Here is a 19,892-nt window from a genome sequence, read left to right on the forward strand (position 1 = left end):
GCAAAGTGTTGATAGCTCAAGGCCACAGCCAGGACAGCACAGCAGGGGCTGGGGACAGGTACTGCTCACATCCCATTCTTGAAACAGTACACCTTCGGCAGACACTTGTGAAGTAGTGCATCATCCTAGGCACCTGTCACGCAAAAACTGAAGATGGCTGGTAAAAGGCCCCGTGCACTTCATCAAAAGTTGGGCTCCTGTCTCCATGACCCAGGCTCCCGGCCTCAGCCTCCTGCCTTGGAAGGCCTGCCAGGAGGCCTGGTCAGCGCTTCTCTGGCCTGGCTGGCATGTTTGTTGTGCACTGCCTGCAGCTCACGTTAGGATCTGTGACTTTTGCAGTGTGATTTGTTCATCCAGGAGGGGGCCCGTCTGGGAAGAACCCCCGCTGAAGTCGTTTCAACCTGCGACATCACTTTCGCCTGCGTGTCGGATCCCAAGGCGGCCAAGGACGTAAGGACCCCCTCCCTCCCCTCAGCGACTCCGGGTCACAGCCAGGATTGCTGGCTGGCCTCCTCCCCTCCTCCCCTGCACACCAAGTGAGTGTCCACATGTGGGGGGCTGAATTTCCCATGAAGGGCCATTTCCCATTGTGAAGGGTGTTTGCATTAATTGAATACAGACTTCCTTTAATTCCAATCAAAGAATGAATACTTCTAGAGCCCTTGGAGTCTGTGCTGAAATTCGTCTTGAACAGGCTTCATGTGTTCTTGTTGAACTGGAAGCTTTGGGACTGAGTGTGCCTTTGGTCCAGGTGCCAGGTTTCTATATTTAGCTGTCGCTGTATTTGTATATTTTACAAGTTCAAGTGCGGTAGTCATCTTGTTAAACTGGTGACTAGCCTAATCCAAGTAAATCCAAAGAAACCCCCAAAATAAACCATTCTTTTAAATGGGTTTCTTTTTAATAAAAAGAAATGCACACACTCACATATATTCTTTTTAAAGATAAATGGGAACATGCAGGAAGTACTTTTCTATCCCTTGCTTATTTCATTGTTCTTCCCTTTTCAGCTTGATAGAAATCAGGAAATGAGCCAAAGCAGCAGCAGGATTCTAATCTGAGGTCTGTAGGGCTCCTGAGCATCTGCCTGGGAGCCTGGGCTATTGCTTCTCCCTTATGTCCCCACAGCTGGTGCTGGGCCCCAGTGGTGTGCTGCAAGGGATCCGCCCTGGGAAGTGCTACGTGGACATGTCAACAGTGGACGCTGACACAGTCACTGAGCTGGCCCAGGTAGCAGCCTTCCTCGGGCTGGCTCTCCAGCATCTTTTCTATCAGAGCCCAAGACCCAGGCTTACAAGAATGGGCAGTTACTCTAGAGCCAATGCCAGAGAGGGAAGAGGAGAGGCGAGTAGCCTTGGGACTAGCCTATCCCGTGCTCCACCTTTAAACCGCAGCTAGTCTGAACAGCCATAGGCAGTTGCTGCATGGCTGGGATGGGCATCAAGTCCTGGAGCTGCCAGCCTTATGTTGAGAAGTAACCCAGGCCGCCCGCCTGGCATTGGGGTTTGAGCAGCTGTCTGCATTTGGCACTGGCAAAGCATCCCTCGTCCCCGAGCATCTGGCCCAAATAAGGGAGTGGGAGTTGGGACCCACATGTTCTGAGGGGAGGGCAGCATCCACAGGGGAGTTGTGTGTTCAGCCAAGCCATTGACATGGTCGCATCAGGTTCTAGTTGTTGGTCTCTAAGAAATTCCGGGCCGGGCATGGTGGCTCACACCTGTAATCTCAGCACTTTGGGAGGCTGAGGCAGGCGGATCATGAGGTCAGGAGATTGAGACCATTCTGGCTAACGCAGTGAAACCCCGTCTCTACTAAAAATACAAAAAAATTAGCCAGGTGTGATGGCGGGTGCCTGTAGTCCCAGCTGCTCAGGAGGCTGATGCAGGAGAATGGCGTAAACCCAGGAGGCAGAGCTTGCAGTGAGCTGAGATCGCGGCACTGCACTCCAGCCTGGGCGACAGAGCAACACTGTGTCTCAAAAAAAAAAAAGAAAGAAAGAAATTCCAAGTCAGTTGGATGCCTGTGTGGAGACCCCAGCGTCTCATCACTGCTGTGATTCGGCCTGTCTGACCTGCACATGGTTAGCTCCTAAGTTCAGGAGTCAGCTGTAGAACCTTGGTATGGGTGGCCGTCTTCTCCAGCTCTGGAAGGTGTGATGAGCAGCCGTGGCCACTCAGCAACACTCCTTGTGTCCTGCCCAGAGAGCGCTGGGAGAGAGGAGGCCTCCAGAAGCTGTGACTTTTCTTTCCAGGTGATTGTGTCCAGGGGGGGGCGCTTTCTGGAAGCCCCCGTCTCAGGGAATCAGCAGCTGTCTAATGACGGGATGTTGGTGATCTTAGCGGCTGGAGACAGGGGCTTATACGAGGACTGCAGCAGCTGCTTCCAGGCGATGGGGAAGACCTCCTTCTTCCTAGGTAACACGCCTGCACCCGTCAGGCCTGGAGCCTGGGGCCACATCTCCTCTGTGTCACACTGATGACAGCGTCAGTCCCACACGGCCTTTCTGCTGGGGGCCCCAGGGAAGGTTTCCTTTCACCTGCATAGTCAGTGCGTGGAAGGAGGAAGAGCCCAGTCTGTCGGGGGCAGGTGAAGGGGGCCTCCCCTGGAGAGAGGTGGGTCTGAGCAGAGGTGAGCGTGGGCAGAGAAGCCCTGTCTGTGGCATTCTTGGGCTGTGACCGTGAGTCTTTGCCCTGGGCAGGTGAAGTGGGCAACGCAGCCAAGATGATGCTGATCGTGAACATGGTCCAAGGGAGCTTCATGGCCACTATCGCCGAGGGGCTGACCCTGGCCCAGGTGACAGGCCAGTCCCAGCAGACACTCTTGGACATCCTCAATCAGGGACAGTTGGCCAGCATCTTCCTGGACCAGAAGTGCCAAAGTAAGTTGCCTTTGGTCCCTCTTCTTGCATTTGGTGTTTGATTAGAACAGGGGACTACGTCAGGGGTTCAGTGAGCATGAAAGATGCCCCTCTCTAGTCAGTCCCTGACCCTGGCCAGAGGAGGTTCAGAAACACAGTGGGCGGGATTTGGGAATATAGGCTGGGAGTGCCAGCCCTCAGGTATCTAAGGGTGTGGGAGAGGCCGTGAGGCCTAGGCTGTGTGGAACAGAGCCTTGAATACGTTTTAGGTATTGACACCTGATGGACTGTAGGTGGCTTTTAATTTCAGGTCCTTGGCTTTTATCTGATACTGGCTTTTTCTCCTCAGATATCCTGCAAGGCAACTTTAAACCTGATTTCTACCTGAAATACATTCAGAAGGATCTCCGCTTAGCCATCGCACTGGGTGATGCGGTCAACCATCCGACTCCCATGGCAGCTGCAGCAAACGAGGTAGCGTAGCTTGACAGAGGGTGTGGCCCAAGTCCCAAGGCCCTTCAGTTTCTTTTTCTTTCTTTTTTTTTTTTTTATTGTGATGGAGTCCAGGCTGGGGTGCACTGGCGCGATCTCGGCTCACTGCAACCTCTGCCTCCTGAGTTCAAGCAATTCTCCTACCTCAGCCTCCTGAGTAGTTGGAATTACAGGTGCCCACCACCACAGGCTAATTTTTGTATTTTTAGCAGAGACAGGGTTTCTCTATGTTGTTCAGGCCGGTCTCGAACTCCTGACCTCAGGTGATCTGCCCTGCCTTGGCCTCCGAAAGTGCTGAGATTACAGGCATGAGCCACCACACCCAACCATTCGGTTTCTTTTTCTTTTTCTTTTTTTTTTTTTGAGACAGTCTTGCTGTGTCACCTCAGATGCCCGCCACCACGTCCGGCTTTTTTTTTTTTTTTTTTTTTTTTTTTTTTTTTGTATTTTTAGTAGAGACAGGGTTTCACCGTGTTAGCCAGGATGGTCTCGATCTCCTGACCTCGTGATCTGCCCGCCTCGGCCTCCCAAAGTGCTGGGATTACAGGCGTGAGCCACTGTGCCTGGCCCAGTTTCTTTTTTTATTCCCTTCCCTCTACTTAGTTTAGCTTTTCTTCGTTCTTTTTCTTTTTTTCGAGACAGAGTCTCACTCTGTCGCCCGGGCTGGAGTGCAGGGGTGTGATCTCAGCCTCATGCCTCAGCCTCTCAAGTAGCTGGGATTACAGGCATGCACCACCATACACAGCTGATTTTTGTATTTTTAGTAGAGATGAGGTTTCACTATGTTGGCCAGGCTGGGGTTCCACTGCGTTAGGCAGGATGGTCTCCATCTCCTGAGCAAGATGTTGAAACCCCGTCTCTACTAAAAATACAAAAAATTAGCGGGGCCGGGCGCGGTGGCTCAAGCCTGTAATCCCAGCACTTTGGGAGGCCGAGACGGGCGGATCACGAGGTCAGGAGATCGAGACCATCCTGGCTAACACAGTGAAACCCCGTCTCTACTAAAAAATACAAAAAACTAGCCGGGCGAGGTGGCGGGCGCCTGTAGTCCCAACTACTTGGGAGGCTGAGGCAGGAGAATGGCGTGAACCCGGGAGGCGGAGCTTGCAGTGAGCTGAGATCCGGCCACTGCACTCCAGCCCGGGCGGCAGAGACTCCGTCAAAAAAAAAAAAAAAAAAAAAAAAAAAAAAAAAAAAAAAAAAAAAATTAGCTGGGTGTGGTAGCAGGCACCTGTAATCTCTGCCTCAGGGAGGCAGAGGCAGAGAATTGCGTGAAACTGGGAGGCAGGAGGTTACAGTGAGCGTAGATCGCACCACTGCACTCCAGCCTGGGTGACAGAATGAGACTCCATCTCAAAAAAAAAAGCAAAAGAAAGTGGCTACAGCCTTCTCCGGCTTACTGTTTTCATGGTATGTATATTTTTCCATGCATTTCCTCTCTTATTTATGTCTAAATTGTGTCTTTCGTAGACAGTATGTAATTGGGGCTTGGATTTTTATCCATTTTGATGGTATCTGCCTTTTAATTAGCATGTCTATTAGCATTTTTCAAATGACATTTTAAGCACTTACACATGCACTTTTTTTATATTTGAGACAGTCTCAGCAGTGGCGCAATTATAGCTCACTGCAGCCTTGACCTCCTAGGCTCAAGCAATCCTCCCACCTCAGCCTCCCGAGTTGCTGGGACTATAGGCGTGCATATCTGTATCCAGCTTCACATACACTTTTTTTTTTTTTTTTTTTTTTTTTTTTTTTTTTTGAGACGGAGTCTCACTCTGTCGCCCAGGCTGGAGTGCAGTGGCCGGATCTCAGCTCACTGCAAGCTTCGCCTCCTGGGTTCACGCCATTCTCCTGCCTCAGCCTCCCGAGTAGCTGGGACTACAGGTGTCCGCCACATCGCCCGGCTAGTTTTTTTGTATTTTTTTTTTAGTAGAGACGGGGTTTCACCATGTTAGCCAGGATGGTCTCGATCTCCTGACCTCGTGATCCACACTTCTCGGCCTCCCAAAGTGCTGGGATTACAGGCTTGAGCCACCGCGCCCGGCCCACATACACTTTTGAAAAGTTTTTTAGGGTAGAAGTTCTACTTTCTTAGTTCATGTTCATAGAATTTGAATCTAAAAAAAAAAACAACTGAAAAACATTTGTCTTTACCATATGATTACAATAAAAATGACACTTTGCGAAACAGCAGCTGTATTTTTCAAGTACTATCAGCTGATACACTATTTTATTCTATTTATTTTATTTTGAGACAGAGTTTCACCCTTGTTGCCCAAGTTGGAGTGCAATGGTGCAATCTCGGCTCATTGCAACCTCTGCCTCTTGGGTTCAAGCGATTCTCCTGCCTCAGCCTCCCCAGTAGCTGGGATTACAGGTGCCTGCCACTACTCCTGGCTAACTTTTTGTGTTTTTAGTAGAGATAGGGTTTCACCATGTTGGCCAGGTTGGTCTCAAACTCCTGACCTCAGATGATCCACCCACTTCAGCCTCCCTAAATGCTGGGATTAGAGGCGTGAGCCACCACGCCCAGCCAGTACTGTTCTGTTGACACCTGGCTTTTCATAGTGTAATTCTCTATTCCTGAATTCTTTTTTTTTTTTTTCTTCTTTTTTTTTTGAGACAGAATCTCACTCTGTTTTCCAGGCTGGAGTGCAGTGGCATGATCTCAGTTCACTGCAGCCCCCATATTCTGGGTTAAAGTGATTCTCCTGCCTTAGCCTCCTGAGTAGCTGGGACCACAGGCATGCACCACCACACCTGGCTAATTTTTGTATTTTTAGTAGAGACAGGGTTTTACCATTTTGCCAGGCTGGACTTAAACTCCTGGCCTTAAGTGATCTGCCCACCTTGGCCTCCCAAAGTGCTGGGATTACAGGCATGAGCCACCGCGTGCAGCCTTGTTCCTAAATTCTGACTTCTGTCTCTGGTCTGTTTCAACATTTCAAAGTACTTATTTCATGACTCTTTCAGATTACATTACTATTTCAAGTCCCCCCTGTTCATTCGACCTGTGGATTCTCTCTGGATAGTAGAATTCTCATGTATTTATGTATTTTATAAGTCTTTTTTGATGAAAGCTCATTTCTTTGTTTTTGTTTTTTTTTTGACACGGAGTCTCGCTCTGTCTGCCCGGATCTCAGCTCACTGCAAGCTCCGCCCCCCGGGTTCAAGCCATTCTCCTGCCTCAGCCTCCAGAGTAGCTGGGACTTCAGGCACCCGCTACCATGCCCGGCTAAATTTTTTGTATTTTTAGTAGAGACGGGGTTTCACCATGTTAGCCAGGATGGTCTCGATCTCCTGACCTTGTGATCCGCCCGTCTCGGCCTCCCAAAGTGCTGGGATTACAGGCTTGAGCCACCGCCCCTGGCTGAAAGCTCATTTCTGACTATAGTTATTTCCCAACGGTTTCATGTGGCTTGCACTGGGAAAGCTGCTCTTTGAAGTGACTTCCAGGTTGCCTCCACCCTGACTGCAGGATTCATTGGCTTGGAAGCAGAGTTTTTAGGTTACTTTCTCAATGCAGCTCGGTGCTTTCCAGCCATTTCAGTTCAGAGCTTAGGCTCTGTACTGTTAGGAGTTCAGAGGTCAGGTTCTTAAGGTTAACTGGTGCATTGACCTTTAGTAGTTGTATTGATATGTGGTTTGATTTGGAGCTAGCGTTTTTATCATTTGATTTCTGTTTGTTGCCTTTGTCTTTTGTTTGTTCCTCCTTTCTTGCTTGCTTTTTAGAATTCCAGTTTCGGCTGGGCACGGTGGCTCATGCCTATAATCTCAACACTTTGGGAGGCTGAGGCAGGCAGATCACCTGAGGTCAGGAGTTCGAGATCAGCCTGGCCAATATGGTGAAACCCAGTCTCTACTAAAAATATCAAAAATTAGCCGGGCATAGTGGCGGGCACCAGTAATCCCAGCTACTCGGGAGGCTGGGATAGGAGAATCGCTTGAACCTGGAAGGTGGAGGTTGCAGTGAGCCGAGATTGTGCCATTGCACTCCAGCCTGGGTGACAGAGCGAGACTCCGTCTCAAAAAAACAAAAAGAGGTCAGGTGCAGTGGCTCACACCTGTAATCCCAGCACTTTGGGAGGCCTAGGCGGGCGGATCACGAGGTCAGGAGATCGAGACCATTCTGGCTAACATGGTGAAACCCCATCTCCACTAAAAATACAAAAAATTAGCCGGGCGTGGTGGCGGGCGCCTATAGTCCCAGTTACTTGGGAGGCTGAGGCAGGAGAATGGCGTGGACCCAGGAGGTGGAGCTTGCAGTGAGCCAAGATTGCGCTACTGTAGTTTAGCCTGGGCAACAGAGCGAGACTCCATCTCAAAAAAAAAAAGAATTCCAGTTTCATTTATCTATTTTCTTTTTTACTTTGCCTCTTTACATTCATTTTTTAGGGTTATTCTACAGATTGCAATATAAATCCTTAAAATAGAGTTAATCTTGCCAGGCACGGTGGCTCATACTTGTAATCCTTGTAATCCTAGCACTTTGGGAGGTCGAGGCAGGATTGTTTGAGCCCAGGAGTTTGAGACCCCCATCTGTACAAAAAAAAAATACAAAAACTAGCTGGGCGTGGTGGCAAGCACCCTATTCCTAGTTACTTGGGAGGCTGAGGCAGGTGAGGCAGGAGGATTGCTTGAGCCTGGGAGTTCAAGGATGCAATGAGCTGTGATCGTACCACTGCACTCCAGCCTGGGAAACAGAGCAAGACCCTGTCTCAAGAAAAAAAAAAAGATAATCTTGTACCATTTCCCGTTAAATGTAGAAACTTTGCAACCACATAGAAGCATTTATTTCCCCCTCCCTCGTCTTTTAAGGCAGGGTTTCTCAACCTCGGCACTACTGTCATTCTGTGTGTGGGGGCTATCCAAGCACTGCAGGATGTTGGGCAACCCACCTGCCAGACGCCAGTGACATAGTTCTCCTCGGGTGACAGAAAATGTCTCCAGATATTACCAGATATCTCCTGGGGGCAGAAGCACCACAGGTGTGAGAACTCTCACTCTGAGGTATAGGTGGGTCCTGGGTGTTCCATCTGCCTTTGTTTTATTTATTTATTTATTTTTTGAGACAGAGTTTTGCTCTTGTTGCCCAGGCTGGAGTGCAATGGCACAATCTTGGCTCACCACAACCTCTACCTCCCAGCTTCAAGCAATTCTCCTGCCTCAGCCTCCCAAGTAGCTGGGATTACAGGCATGCACCTGGCTAATTTTGTATTTTTAGTAGAGATGGGATTTCTCCATGTTGGTCAGGCTGGTCTCGAACTCCTGACCTCAGGTGATCCACCTGCCTCGGCCTCCCAAAGTACTGGGATAACAGGTGTGAGCCACCACGCCAGGCCTCATCTGCCCTTGTTTTAAACCTACCAGGCAACACTGTGATGTGATTTTTTTTTTTTTTTTTTTTTTTTTTTTTTTTTTTTTTTTTGAGACGGAGTCTCGCTCTGTCTCCCGGGCTGGAGTTGCAGTGGCCGGATCTCAGCTCACTGCAAGCTCCGCCTCCCGGGTTCACGCCATTCTCCTGCCTCAGCCTCCCGAGTAGCTGGGACTACAGGCGCCGCCACCTCGCCCGGCTAGTTTTTTGTATTTTTTAGTAGAGACGGGGTTTCACCATGTTCACCAGGATGGTCTCAATCTCCTGACCTCGTGATCCACCCGTCTCGGCCTCCCAAAGTGCTGGGATTACAGGCTTGAGCCACCGCGCCCGGCCAACACTGTGATTTTTAAAGCAGTCATGTGTATTTTTATTTTTATTTTTTTCCAAGACGGAGTTTTACTCTGTTGCCCAGGCTGGAGGGCAATGGCGTGATCTCAGCTCACTGCAACCTCCGCCTCCTGGGTTCAAGCCTTTCTCCTGTCTCAGCCTCCTGAGTAGCTGGGACTACAGGCGCACGCCACCACATCTGGCTAACTTTTGTATTTTTAGTAGAAATGGGGTTTCTCCATGTTGGCCATGGCTGGTCTTGAACTCCTGACCTTGTGATCTGCCCACCTCTGCCTTCCAAAGTGCTGGGATTACAGGCATGAGCTACTGCGCCTGGCCAGTCATATGTATTTTAAAGAAATTAAGAGAAAAGGCTGGCATGGTGGCTCACGCCTATAATCCCAACACTTTGGGAGGCCCAAGTGGGTGGATCGCTTGAGGTCAGGAGTTGGAGACCAGCCTGGCCAACATGGTGAAACCCTGTCTCTACTAAAAATACAAAAATTAGCCAGACATGGTGGCAGGCGCCTGTAATCCCAGCTACCTGGGAGACTGAGGCACAAGAATCTCTTGAACCTGGGAGGCAGAGGTTGCAATGAGCTGCGATTGTACCACTGCACTCCAGCCTGGTGGACAGAGCTAGACTCCGTCTCGAAAAGAAAATAATAGAAAAAATAATTTTAAGTTTCTCTATATTTACCGTTTCTAGTAGACTCTATCCCTCCCTAAAGAAGAGTTTCTCTCTTGTGTTACTTCCTTTCCACTGAAAAAACTTTCTTTGGAATTTCCTATAATGTGGATCTGCCCAGTGACAGTTTCTTTTACCTGAAAATGTCTTTATTCAATTGTAACTGTCAACTGTGAGCTGAAAGTTACAGCTGAGCTGCAGTGAACCTCAGTTATGGTGTCTCTTGCAGGACTACTTAATGTAAAAAACAAAACAAAACAAAAAACCCCACAGCCCACAGCTAATTACGTAGGAGGGACCCATGTGTCCAGCCACATTGCCTCAGCATGGCCCTATTGCCTGTCAAGCAATGGCTTTTTAGTTCTTTTCAAGCTTTTTCATATTCCACTAGTGTCTCTGGGGCAGGTGCTGATTGCCAGGCACTGTTCTGCACTCCGAGTACATGTTGGTGTGCAGCTCCCTCCATCCCTCCCAGGAACACTTACATTTAACTGGAAGCGGGTACAGAATTAGCACATAAGCAGTTAAAAAGGTCAGAATTTCACAGTGTAAGAAATACAAGTAAAAGACAGAGATGACTGGGTAAAGTGGTAGGTGCAGCTGCTGCTTCATTTGGAACAGTTGGCAAAGGCCTTTGAGCTAAGAAAGAACCAATGATAAGTGAGTGAGGGAAAAGCATTCCATGCAGAGGGAATAGTAAGAACAACAGCCCAGAGGATAACATGGAAAGGCTTTGGAGAGTGATCTGCAGGAAGGGACATTAGGGACATTATTAAATTACTAATAATACTGAATGCTTTTTTTTTGAGACGGAGTTTCGCTTTTGTCGCCTAGGCTGGAGTGTGATGATGTGATTTCGGTTCACTGCTCACTGCAACCTCTGCCTCCTGGGTTCATGCAATTCTCCTGTCTCAGCCTCCTGAGTATCTGGGATTACAGGCACGCGCCACCGCAGCCTCTATTTTTTTTTTTTTTTTTTTTTTTTTGAGACGGAGTCTCGCTCTGTCACCCAGGCTGAAGTGCAGTGGTGCAAGCTCAGATCACCGCAACTTCCGCCTCCCAGGTTCAAGCTATTCTCCTGCCTCAGCCTTCTGAGTAGCTGGGATTACAGGCCACCATGCCCAGCTAATTTTTTGTATTTTTTTTTTTAGTAGAGATGGGGTTTCACCATGGTAGCCAGGCTGCTCTCGATCTCCTGACCTTGTGATCTGCCCACCTCGGCCTCCCAAAGTGCTGGGGTTACAGGCATGAGCCACTGTACCTGGCCCTAATTTTTGTATTTTTATTAGAGATGGGGGTTTCATCTTTTTGGCCTGGCTGGTCTCGAACTCCTGACCTCAGGTGATCCACCCACCTCGGCCTTACAGACATGAGGCGCAGTGCCCGGCCAATGCTGAGTGCTTTATATCCCATAGTACATGTCATTCTCACAAGAACCCCTGGGTACTATTCCCTCTCCCAGAGCAAGAAGCACAGTGGCTGGGGCCCAGAGAAACAGGTGCTTCGTGCAGGGTCAAAACAGGATTCCTACCTAGATAGCCTGGGCTCCAGCATTGCCTGCTAGCCTCATCCGGCACTGCCTCCAGGAATCAGATCTAGGTCTTGAAGGCAGCTCTGGGGCCAGAGACTGAGCCATCTCTTTTTTTTCCAGGTGTACAAAAGAGCCAAGGCGCTGGACCAGTCCGATAACGATATGTCCGCCGTGTACCGAGCCTATATACACTAAGCTGTCGACACCCCGCCCCCACCCCTCCAATCCCCCCTCTGACCCCTTCTTCCTCACATTGGGTCGGGGGCCTGGGACTTCATTCTGGACCAGCCCACCTGTCTCCATTTCCTTTTATACAGACTTTGAGACTTGCCATCAGCACAGCACACAGCAGCAGCCTTCCCCTGAGGCCGGTGGGGAGGGGACGAGTGTCAGCAGGATTGGCTTATGGGAAAGCTCTTGAGCTGGGCACTGGCCCCCGGACAAGGTGGCTGTGTGTTCACACACACACAAACACACACACACACAGACTCGCCCCTGGATAGAAGCTGCCCAGAAACTGCTGCCTGGCTTTTTTTCTTCCGAGCTTGTCTTATCTCAAACCCCTTCCAGTCAAGGAACTAGAATCAGCAACGAGAGTTGGAAGCCTTCCCACAGCTTTCCCCAGAGCGAAGAGGCTGTAGTCACGTCCACATCCCCACTGGATTCCCTGCAAGGAGAGGCCTCGGGCCCAGATGAGCCAGTACAGACTCCAGACAGAGGGTCCCTTGGAGCCCTCCAACCTCAGGTGATGAGCTGAGAAAGATTTTCACGTCTGAGCGTCCAGTGTGCACCCAGCGCTCCATAGACGCGTTTGTGAACTGAAAAGAGACTGGCAGAGTCCCGAGAAGATGGGGCCCTGGCTTTCCAGGGAGTGCAGCAAGCATCCGGCCTGCAGGTGAGCTTGGAGGTCCGGCCCTCACCGCCTTGAAGCCACGCCCCAGACGCCACTGCCACGGTGCTCCTCCCTGGGCTGTTCTAGTATTTGGATTTGCATTCCAGCTCTTGGGAGGGGGTCCTCAGGGCCACTAGTGATGAGCCATGAGGAGTGGGGGTTGGGGGCGCTCCTTCCTGTTTCCGTTAGGCCACAGACTCTTCACCCGGCTCTGAAGAGCCACTCTGACCTTGGTCCCCTCCCAGTGGTCCCCGCTTCTCCAGTCTGCCCTGCCAAGTCCCCTGCATGCCCACCACTCTCCATCCTCCCTCCTTGCCCTCTTCCTCCTGTGGAGACAGTATTTCTTTCTGTCTGCCCCTTCTTTGGCCCAGACCCAGCCTGACCAGCGATGAGCATTTCTTAGGCTCAGCTCTTGATACGGAAACGAGTGTCTTCACTCCAGCCAGCATCATGGTCTTCGGTGCTGCCCGGGCCCGGGGTCTGTCGGGAGGGAAGAGAACTGGGCCTGACCTACCTGAACTGACTGGCCCTCCGAGGTGGGTCTGGGACATCCTCGAGGCCCTACATATCTCCTTGGATAGGGGACCATGGGGGGCTTGGGATGATGCAAAAAAACAAGTCACCCAAGGGATGTCAGTTTTTTCTCTCTCTGCATGGGTTGGATTTTCCAAAATCATAATTTGCAGAAGGAAGGCCAGCATTTATGATGGAATATATATATATAAGGTGGCCACACTGGGGTGGGGTCCTTCCCCCTCACAGCTTTGGCCCCTTTCACAGATAGAACCTGGGTTAGAGGATTGCAGAAGATGAGGTGGGGGGGGGGGCAGGGAAGATGCCTGTCGGGTTTTTAGCACAGTTCATTTCACTGGGATTTTGAAGCATTTCTGTCTGAACACAAAGCCTGTTCTAGTCCTGGCAGGACACACTGGGGGTGGGGGCGGGGGAAGATGCGGTAATGAAACCGGTTAGTCAATGTTGTCTTAATATTGTTGACAATTCTGTAAAATTCCTTTTTATGAATATTTCTGTTTAAGCTATTTCACCTTTGTTTTGAAATCCTTCCCTTTTAAGGAGAAAATGTGACACTTGTGAAAAAGCTTGTAAGAAAGCCCCTCCCTTTTTTTCTTTAAACCTTTAAATGACAAATCTAGGTAATTAAGGTTGTGAATTTTTATTTTTGCTTTGTTTTTAATGAACATTTGTCTTTCAGAATAGGATTGTGTGATAATGTTTAAATGGCAAAAACAAAACATGATTTTGTGCAATTAACAAAGCTACTGCAAGAAAAATAAAACACTTCTTGGTAACACAGCTGTACCGCGGGAGTCCTGCTTCCCTCGCCCTCGGCGAGATGGGTGGGAGGAGAGGGCAGCTGCGGGGCCGGGACGGGTTTTCGGGACCTCAGCGTCTGGGAGAGACGGACCTGCGAGCGGCGGCGAGGTCCGCTGCGGGGTTGGAAGCGCGACCAACGGAGGCCAAGCGGGTCAATAGGGAGGCGGAGCGGGAACAGACTGTCCTGCCGCCCAATCAGTGAGCGCGAGTGGAGCAGCGCGCCCTATCATAGCCTGGGGGTGATACGGAAGCTCCGCCCCCGAGCGGCCGCCCCAGGCTGGTGCCGGCCGCGTCCCTGGCCAGCGGGAGCGAGCCTGACTCGCGCAGCCGCCGGCCGCGTCCCTGGCCGGCCGGAGCGGGCCTCAACTTGCGCAGCCGCCGGCCTCGTTCCAAGACGCCCGCAGGGTTTCGCGAGCCGAGGCGGGCCGACAGGAGCCGGCCAATCGCGAGCACGGAGCCGGCCTGGGGGCGGGGCGGTGCCCACTCAGCCAGTCAGGGGTGGGGGCGGAGCCAGACCCCGCGGGCGGACGCAAGGACTGGAGGACCGAGGACAGAAGGATTGGTGGACCGGAGCAGCGGCCGGCGGGGAGGGCGCTTGGCAGCGGCCTGCGGCCATGGCCACCGTGATGGCAGCGACGGCGGCGGAGCGGGCCGTGCTGGTGAGGCGCGCGGGCCAGCGGGCGGGCTGGCGGGGCGGCGGGGCCAAGCGTGACCGCCAGGTCTGTCCCGCAGGAGGAGGAGTTCCGCTGGCTGCTGCACGACGAGGTGCACGCTGTGCTGAAGCAGCTGCAGGACATTCTCAAGGTAACGATCCTTGCCCTGCCCCGCCGGGCGTGGCGACCCTCCTCCTCATCTCCCTGGCTCCACCTGGGGCCCCGCGGCTGCGTCCTGAGCGCCTATTGCTTGCGGCCGCCGCAGCTTTCAAGCAAGGCCCCGCCTCCGCGAACTCGAGCCGACCTCGTTACACAAGCACCTGTGTGCGGGCAGGGGCGAGTCCTGACACGGGTGCTAGCAAGGGCCTGAGTCCCGCCCGGCCTCGGATCGGGGAAGGCCGCCTTGGGAGCCAAATAATTCTGCCTCTGCCCGGCAGTGGGACCCTCAGCCAAGTCACTGAACCTCCCTGGGCCTCCCTTTTCTCATTTTGCAAAAGGGAGATAACAGCACCCGCTTCGCGAGGCTGTAGTATAGATAAATGAGCCAAGCAGCTCACCAGAAGTGACCGGCGCAGTGCTTGCTGTGGCCCAGGACCGCGGGTTACCCTGACTACTGCCTTGTTCCCTGACTCTGCCCCTTGCCCCTTTCCCCCTCAACCAAGCTGGGAGGCTGTCTCTGTCCTGTATTCGCCGAGGCGGGCACACAGGAGGTGTTCAGGGAATGTGGGGTAAACAGATCGGGCTCACGGTTAGGTGCCCGGGGTGCTTGGGCAGGGTCTTCCCACCCCAGCTGAAACTGAGGCCAGGCCACCTTGTTCCTTCCCCCCGCTGACGTGGAGGGAGGGGGCCTTCTGGAAGGAGCACTGGGCCGGGCCTGAGTGGGCACTACCAGCTCCCCTCCTTCCCTCTGTGCCACAGGAGGCCTCTCTGCGCTTCACTCTGCCGGGCTCGGGCACTGAGGGGCCCGCCAAGCAAGAGAACTTCATCCTAGGCAGTTGTGGGTGAGCCTGGGCTGGGCGGAAACCGGGGAAATGGGTACCTTGGCGGGTAGGAGGCATGACCACGGCCCTGTCCTGCAGACCAGCTGGGTGTGCGATGGGACAGGAGGGGCAGCCCGCCGGGAGGGAGGGCTGGGTGGTGGGGGTGGTGACCACAGGCACCGCTCTGACGCCACGTGTTACAGCACAGACCAGGTGAAGGGTGTGCTGACTCTGCAGGGGGATGCCCTCAGCCAGGCGGTGAGTCCCCCAGCCCTGTCCCCTCCCATCCTGCCAGTGGGGAAGAGCATGGGGGCTCCCACGTGTTCTCTATACAAGCCCTGCGACTCTGAGCGGGACCCTTGATGTCTCTGGCCTCAGTTTTCTCCTTTGGAAAATGACAGCAGCCCTCACACCTCCCCCGGGATGGGTGTGTGGATTCAGGAGGACATGCAGGAGGGAGGGTTCTTTGCACACGGCCTGGCCTGATGTCTGGACCAGTGAAACATGGGCATTGGCGGATTAGGCTGGCCACACATCACAGTTGAATCAGCCAACGCCTGAGCTCCAGTCTGCACCCAACCCTGTGCCAGGCACCAAGGCGTGGGGGGAGGCCCCCCTCCTGGGCTCCATCTGTTGGCCCCTGTAGACGCTAGATGCACCCGGTTCGCACAGAGCCTCACAGAGGCTGCCTGCTGTTTTCCCCTTCCCCTTTCTTCACCTCTTTCAATTTCACTTCTTCGTGGCTCCTCTTGGGCTTGTTTTCCTGTTTCCTGACCTCCCTGTTCACCCCCCAAACGGCCAAGGCATTGGGAGTCTCTCTGCCCTACACAGCAGCCAAGGCCTGAGCCACCACACACCCCATTTCTGCCCCACGCTTAAGGGCTCAGAGTGGCTGTGGCAGGAGGCGCCCCCCGTGCCTGTTTCACCCCACTCTTGCCTGTCAGGACGTGAACTTGAAGATGCCCCGGAACAACCAGCTGCTGCACTTCGCCTTCCGGGAGGACAAGCAGTGGAAGCTGCAGCAGGTGACCCCGCCCCTCCTGGCTAGTGCTCAGCCACAAGGACAGGCGGCAGCAGACCCACCACGGGGCCTCCCTGGCAAGGGCCTAGCCCTGGGGATCTGTGGCCACAGCAAGCCTGGGAGGGTGTTTCCTAGCAGCAAAGCTGGGGGCAGGTGTTTCCTGAAGCCCTGGCGCCTGCGCCACGTGGGGAGGTGGAGAACCTGGCCTGAGAGCCCAAGGGCCACATCGGGACTGTGGTGTCCCCACAGCAGCTGGCTTGATGAGATGGTTCAGAAGCCCTCTAAAAAGTCACTCCCTTGCCCAGAACCTCCAGGGACTTACCATGGCTCTGGGGATGAGGCCCATGCTCCCTGGCAGCTCCTGTACCACTTGCCCTGGCCTCCTCTCCTGCCCCCCTACCCTGACTGTCTCCATCTCAGGGCCCTTGCCCCTGCCATATCACCCTGTTTGCTTTCCTCCACAACTTGCACAGATGTCTTGGACAATACTGTTTGTCCATCCCTTAAAAGGAGGGGGCAGCCCACTCAGGCAGAGACCGGGCCTGCCCTAGGTGATGCCAGGCGCCCATCACCTGGCAGGGACCTGGCCCTCCGGGGCACAGAGATGACAGTGTGGAGAGTGGAATGACCTGGGGCAGGCAGGCAGGCAGCACCCACCCTCCCCTCCTGGCTGCACGGAAGCTGGCGTGACCCCTCTGGATGAACTCTGCTTCTAGATCCAGGATGCCAGAAACCATGTGAGCCAAGCCATTTACCTGCTGACCAGCCGGGACGAGAGTTACCAGTTCAAGACGGGTGCTGAGGTCCTCAAGGTGAGCTCCCCCCAGGCCTGACTCTTGGGCCTATAGAGTCCCACGTCCTGGATCCAGAATCACACCTGGGTTCCAATCCCAGGGCCTCCACTTGGAGCTGTGCAACCTCTAAGCACTTACCTGCCTACTCTGTGTCTCCATTTTCTACCTGTGGGGTCAGGGGCAAGCTGCAGTAACCGTTCGCCATGATAATTCAGGTCATGGAGCCCCCAGTAAGCACTCGGCACATACCGCTGCTGGCAGCAGCAGTGAAAGCCTTCACATTAACCGCATGGCACATGTGAAGAGCTGACTCAGGTGCCTGACCTCATGCTTGAGTTCTGCCCCTGACTCACTGTGTGTCCTCTGGTGGCTCACCTGCCCTCTCTGGACCTCTGTTTCCTCACAGGTAGAACCAGATAGACTAAGATCCCCTCGAGAACTGTAACCACCCTAAGGAGCTGCAGCCCCCATGCCCCCAGTCAGCTTTTTCGTGTTTCCTGGGAGCCACATCACCCTGGTACTCATGGCCACGGCTGGATGGCATGAAAGCTGGGGCTCTGAGGAGTCTGCCAGGGCTCTGCTCCACGGCAAAGGGAAGGGATGGGCTCCAGGTGGTCCCACCAGCCACAAGCTGTGACCTTGGCTTACCCTCCTGAAAACCTCAACCTAGCCATCCATCGCCTCCTCCAGGAAGCCCTCTCTGACTTTTTGCAGCCAACCTTTGTTGCCTGTACTCCTGTCGGCAAAGCCTGTGCCCCTGGGACTGACCTCCCAGGACCTTCCATTCCCCATTGATCCAGCTCCCAGGACCCTTGTGCGGTGAATCAGCCCTGTCCTGACTGACATCAGTGCAGACGTCCTGCCTTCCCCCACACCCAGCTGGAGCCCAACTACCTGTCTTTAACAGGCCCCTGCTGCTGGGTCCTGGGAACCGTAGCCACTGGGCGGGAGTGGGAGCTACCATATCTGTTGTTCCCTGACGCATGGGGGCCTGGGTGGAAGCAGAGCCAACCCCGCCCCTCCCTGCAGCTGATGGATGCAGTGATGCTGCAGCTGACCAGAGCCCGAAACCGCCTCACCACCCCCGCCACCCTCACCCTCCCTGAGATCGCCGCCAGTGGCCTCACGGTCAGTGTCCCTGCCAGCCCCTGCCCCAGGAGAGGGGTCCCCACAGCGGGGCCCAGCTTGCCCTCAGGATGGACACCAAGGGGTGCCACCCCCCAAATTATAGTTAGAATTCTGTCTAGGCAATTTTCTGGGATGGGGTCCTTGGCTTCTGTCCTGTGCCCCCAAAATACGTTAACCCTGTTTGGGGTTAGTGGTTCCCAAACCTGACAGCACAGGAAGGTACTTGGGGCACCTGGGAAAAGTCTGGAAGCCCCCCGTTCATGGGAAGAGCATCTCTGGGATGGGGACTGGAGTCCCCTGCAGACTCCATGAATGACTGCACAGCCCTGCTCCATCCAGCCTGGGATGGGAGCTTGGGAGGGTCTCATCCCACCTGCCTCCCACAGCGGATGTTCGCCCCCGCCCTGCCCTCCGACCTGCTGGTCAATGTCTACATCAACCTCAATAAGCTCTGCCTCACGGTGTACCAGCTGCATGCCCTGCAGCCCAACTCCACCAAGGTGAGGAGGCACCCCTGCCCGGCCCGCTGCCCCCCATGCACACACCCTGCAGGGCCTGATGGGTCTGGTGCTGTTCTCCCTAGAACTTCCGCCCAGCCGGAGGCGCGGTGCTGCACAGCCCTGGGGCCATGTTGTAAGTAGGCAGGGGAGAGGGGTTCGGGCATGCCCACCCCATCCCTCTGCACCTGGAGGGCCGGGCCCCCCCTCAGGGACCCTCTCCCCGCCCACAGCGAGTGGGGCTCTCAGCGCCTGGAGGTGAGCCACGTGCACAAGGTGGAGTGCGTGATCCCCTGGCTCAACGACGCCCTGGTCTACTTCACCGTCTCCTTGCAGCTCTGCCAGCAGCTTAAGGACAAGGTGGGGCCTGGGCTGAGCACCTTCATTAGGGGAAGGGCTTCTAAGGGTCCTTGCCACACCCTCAGAGTGCGCTAACCTTGGGGTCTGGTGTACCCTCACAGTGGGCAGGGGTTGTGAGGGCCCTGCCCCACCCTCAGAGCGCCCCAGTCTTGGGGTCTGTTGTACCCCCACAGTACTGCTAAGCAGCAATGCCCTGTCCTGACATACCGTCCTTGGGTGACCTTGACATCTCCCCTGGGCCATCCCATCCCGTCCATCCAGCCACTCACCACACCCCCTCTCCTTGCAGATCTCCGTGTTCTCCAGCTACTGGAGCTACAGACGCTTCTGATCACAGCACCCAGGAGCTTGTCTCCAGGAAGGCAGCCCGTCCCCTCATACCCGCCCCAGAGCACCAGCCAGCACCAATGCCAGGCTGCTATTTATCTCTCTGTCCTACCCCCGCCCCTGCCTAACACATTTGCACTGCTGGGAATGGACACTGGAAGCACCAGGAGGAAGGGAGGCTAGTCTGGTAGGGTAGTGGGGAGGTCCGGAAGGCGGGGCCGAGGGCGTCCCACATTCCCAACCCCGCCCTTCTGGTCACCATGGGAATCTTTGGACTCAGGACAGGGCCAGGCCCAGGGCTCTCCTTCCTCTCCCCTTCGCTGTCCCCTCCCCCTGGAGGGTGGGGGGTGGCACTAAGCTATGAGTCCCAGGGGACAGTCAGGAACGGCGCAGACAAAGCCACCCCAGGAGTGAGTGCAGTGCTGGTTACTGTGTTCCATAGCCCCGATCCAGGGCCCTCTAAGAAATAAAGATCATCAGATTCCGCCTGGAGCCGTGTCTGTCCGTCTGAGTGGGGACCCAGGCAGGTGGGGGGTCCCTGGTAGTCAGTGGCCATCAACTTAAGGAGCCAGCCATCTCCCCTATTCCCAGAGCCTGGCTTCCCCACTCCTTATGTCATGCAAGGGCTGG

At 54.0% G+C, this 19,892-nt stretch overlaps 2 protein-coding genes across 3 annotated transcripts in view; both read left to right on the top strand.

Moving 5' to 3' along the window:
* Nucleotides 1-13,481, top strand: part of GLYR1 (glyoxylate reductase 1 homolog) — a 204,471-nt gene extending 190,990 nt beyond the window's left edge. The window contains exons 11-17 of one of the 2 annotated variants that reach the window (XR_007722141.1): nucleotides 340-450; nucleotides 1,129-1,230; nucleotides 2,252-2,414; nucleotides 2,699-2,878; nucleotides 3,207-3,331; nucleotides 11,396-12,170; nucleotides 12,539-13,481. Coding sequence is in view for 1 of the 2 variants with exons in the window: in XM_050774331.1 (XP_050630288.1) it covers nucleotides 340-450; nucleotides 1,129-1,230; nucleotides 2,252-2,414; nucleotides 2,699-2,878; nucleotides 3,207-3,331; nucleotides 11,396-11,470 (756 nt within the window). In the remaining variant the exon portion in view is untranslated. Of the gene's footprint in view, nucleotides 1-339; nucleotides 451-1,128; nucleotides 1,231-2,251; nucleotides 2,415-2,698; nucleotides 2,879-3,206; nucleotides 3,332-11,395 lie in introns of both variants that reach the window. The other variant, XM_050774331.1, reaches the window with a different exon arrangement.
* A 278-nt stretch (nucleotides 13,482-13,759) lies between these two features.
* On the top strand, nucleotides 13,760-19,747 carry ROGDI (rogdi atypical leucine zipper). The gene is made up of 11 exons (XM_050774499.1): nucleotides 13,760-14,161; nucleotides 14,235-14,306; nucleotides 15,074-15,156; nucleotides 15,339-15,393; nucleotides 16,080-16,160; nucleotides 16,873-16,968; nucleotides 17,980-18,078; nucleotides 18,465-18,578; nucleotides 18,662-18,711; nucleotides 18,809-18,935; nucleotides 19,225-19,747. Exons 1-11 carry the CDS (start codon nucleotides 14,117-14,119, stop codon nucleotides 19,264-19,266), a joined length of 864 nt encoding a protein of 287 aa, XP_050630456.1. The 5' UTR covers nucleotides 13,760-14,116; the 3' UTR covers nucleotides 19,267-19,747.
* The last annotated feature ends 145 nt before the right edge of the window (nucleotides 19,748-19,892 follow it).

Source organism: Macaca thibetana, chromosome 20 (genome assembly GCF_024542745.1).
Source record: "Macaca thibetana thibetana isolate TM-01 chromosome 20, ASM2454274v1, whole genome shotgun sequence".
Taxonomy (NCBI): domain Eukaryota; kingdom Metazoa; phylum Chordata; class Mammalia; order Primates; family Cercopithecidae; genus Macaca; species Macaca thibetana.

What these genes read in the sequence shown, in the direction of transcription:
- ROGDI (XM_050774499.1), top strand. Translation starts at nt 14,117, where the DNA reads ATGGCCACCGTGATGGCAGCGACGGCGGCGGAGCGGGCCGTGCTG. An exon ending in AGCTGCAGGACATTCTCAAG is followed by an intron (nt 14,307 to 15,073) that starts GTAACGATCCTT and finishes TCTGTGCCACAG; the next exon opens with GAGGCCTCTCTGCGCTTCAC. An exon ending in GCCAGCAGCTTAAGGACAAG is followed by an intron (nt 18,936 to 19,224) that starts GTGGGGCCTGGG and finishes CTCTCCTTGCAG; the next exon opens with ATCTCCGTGTTCTCCAGCTA.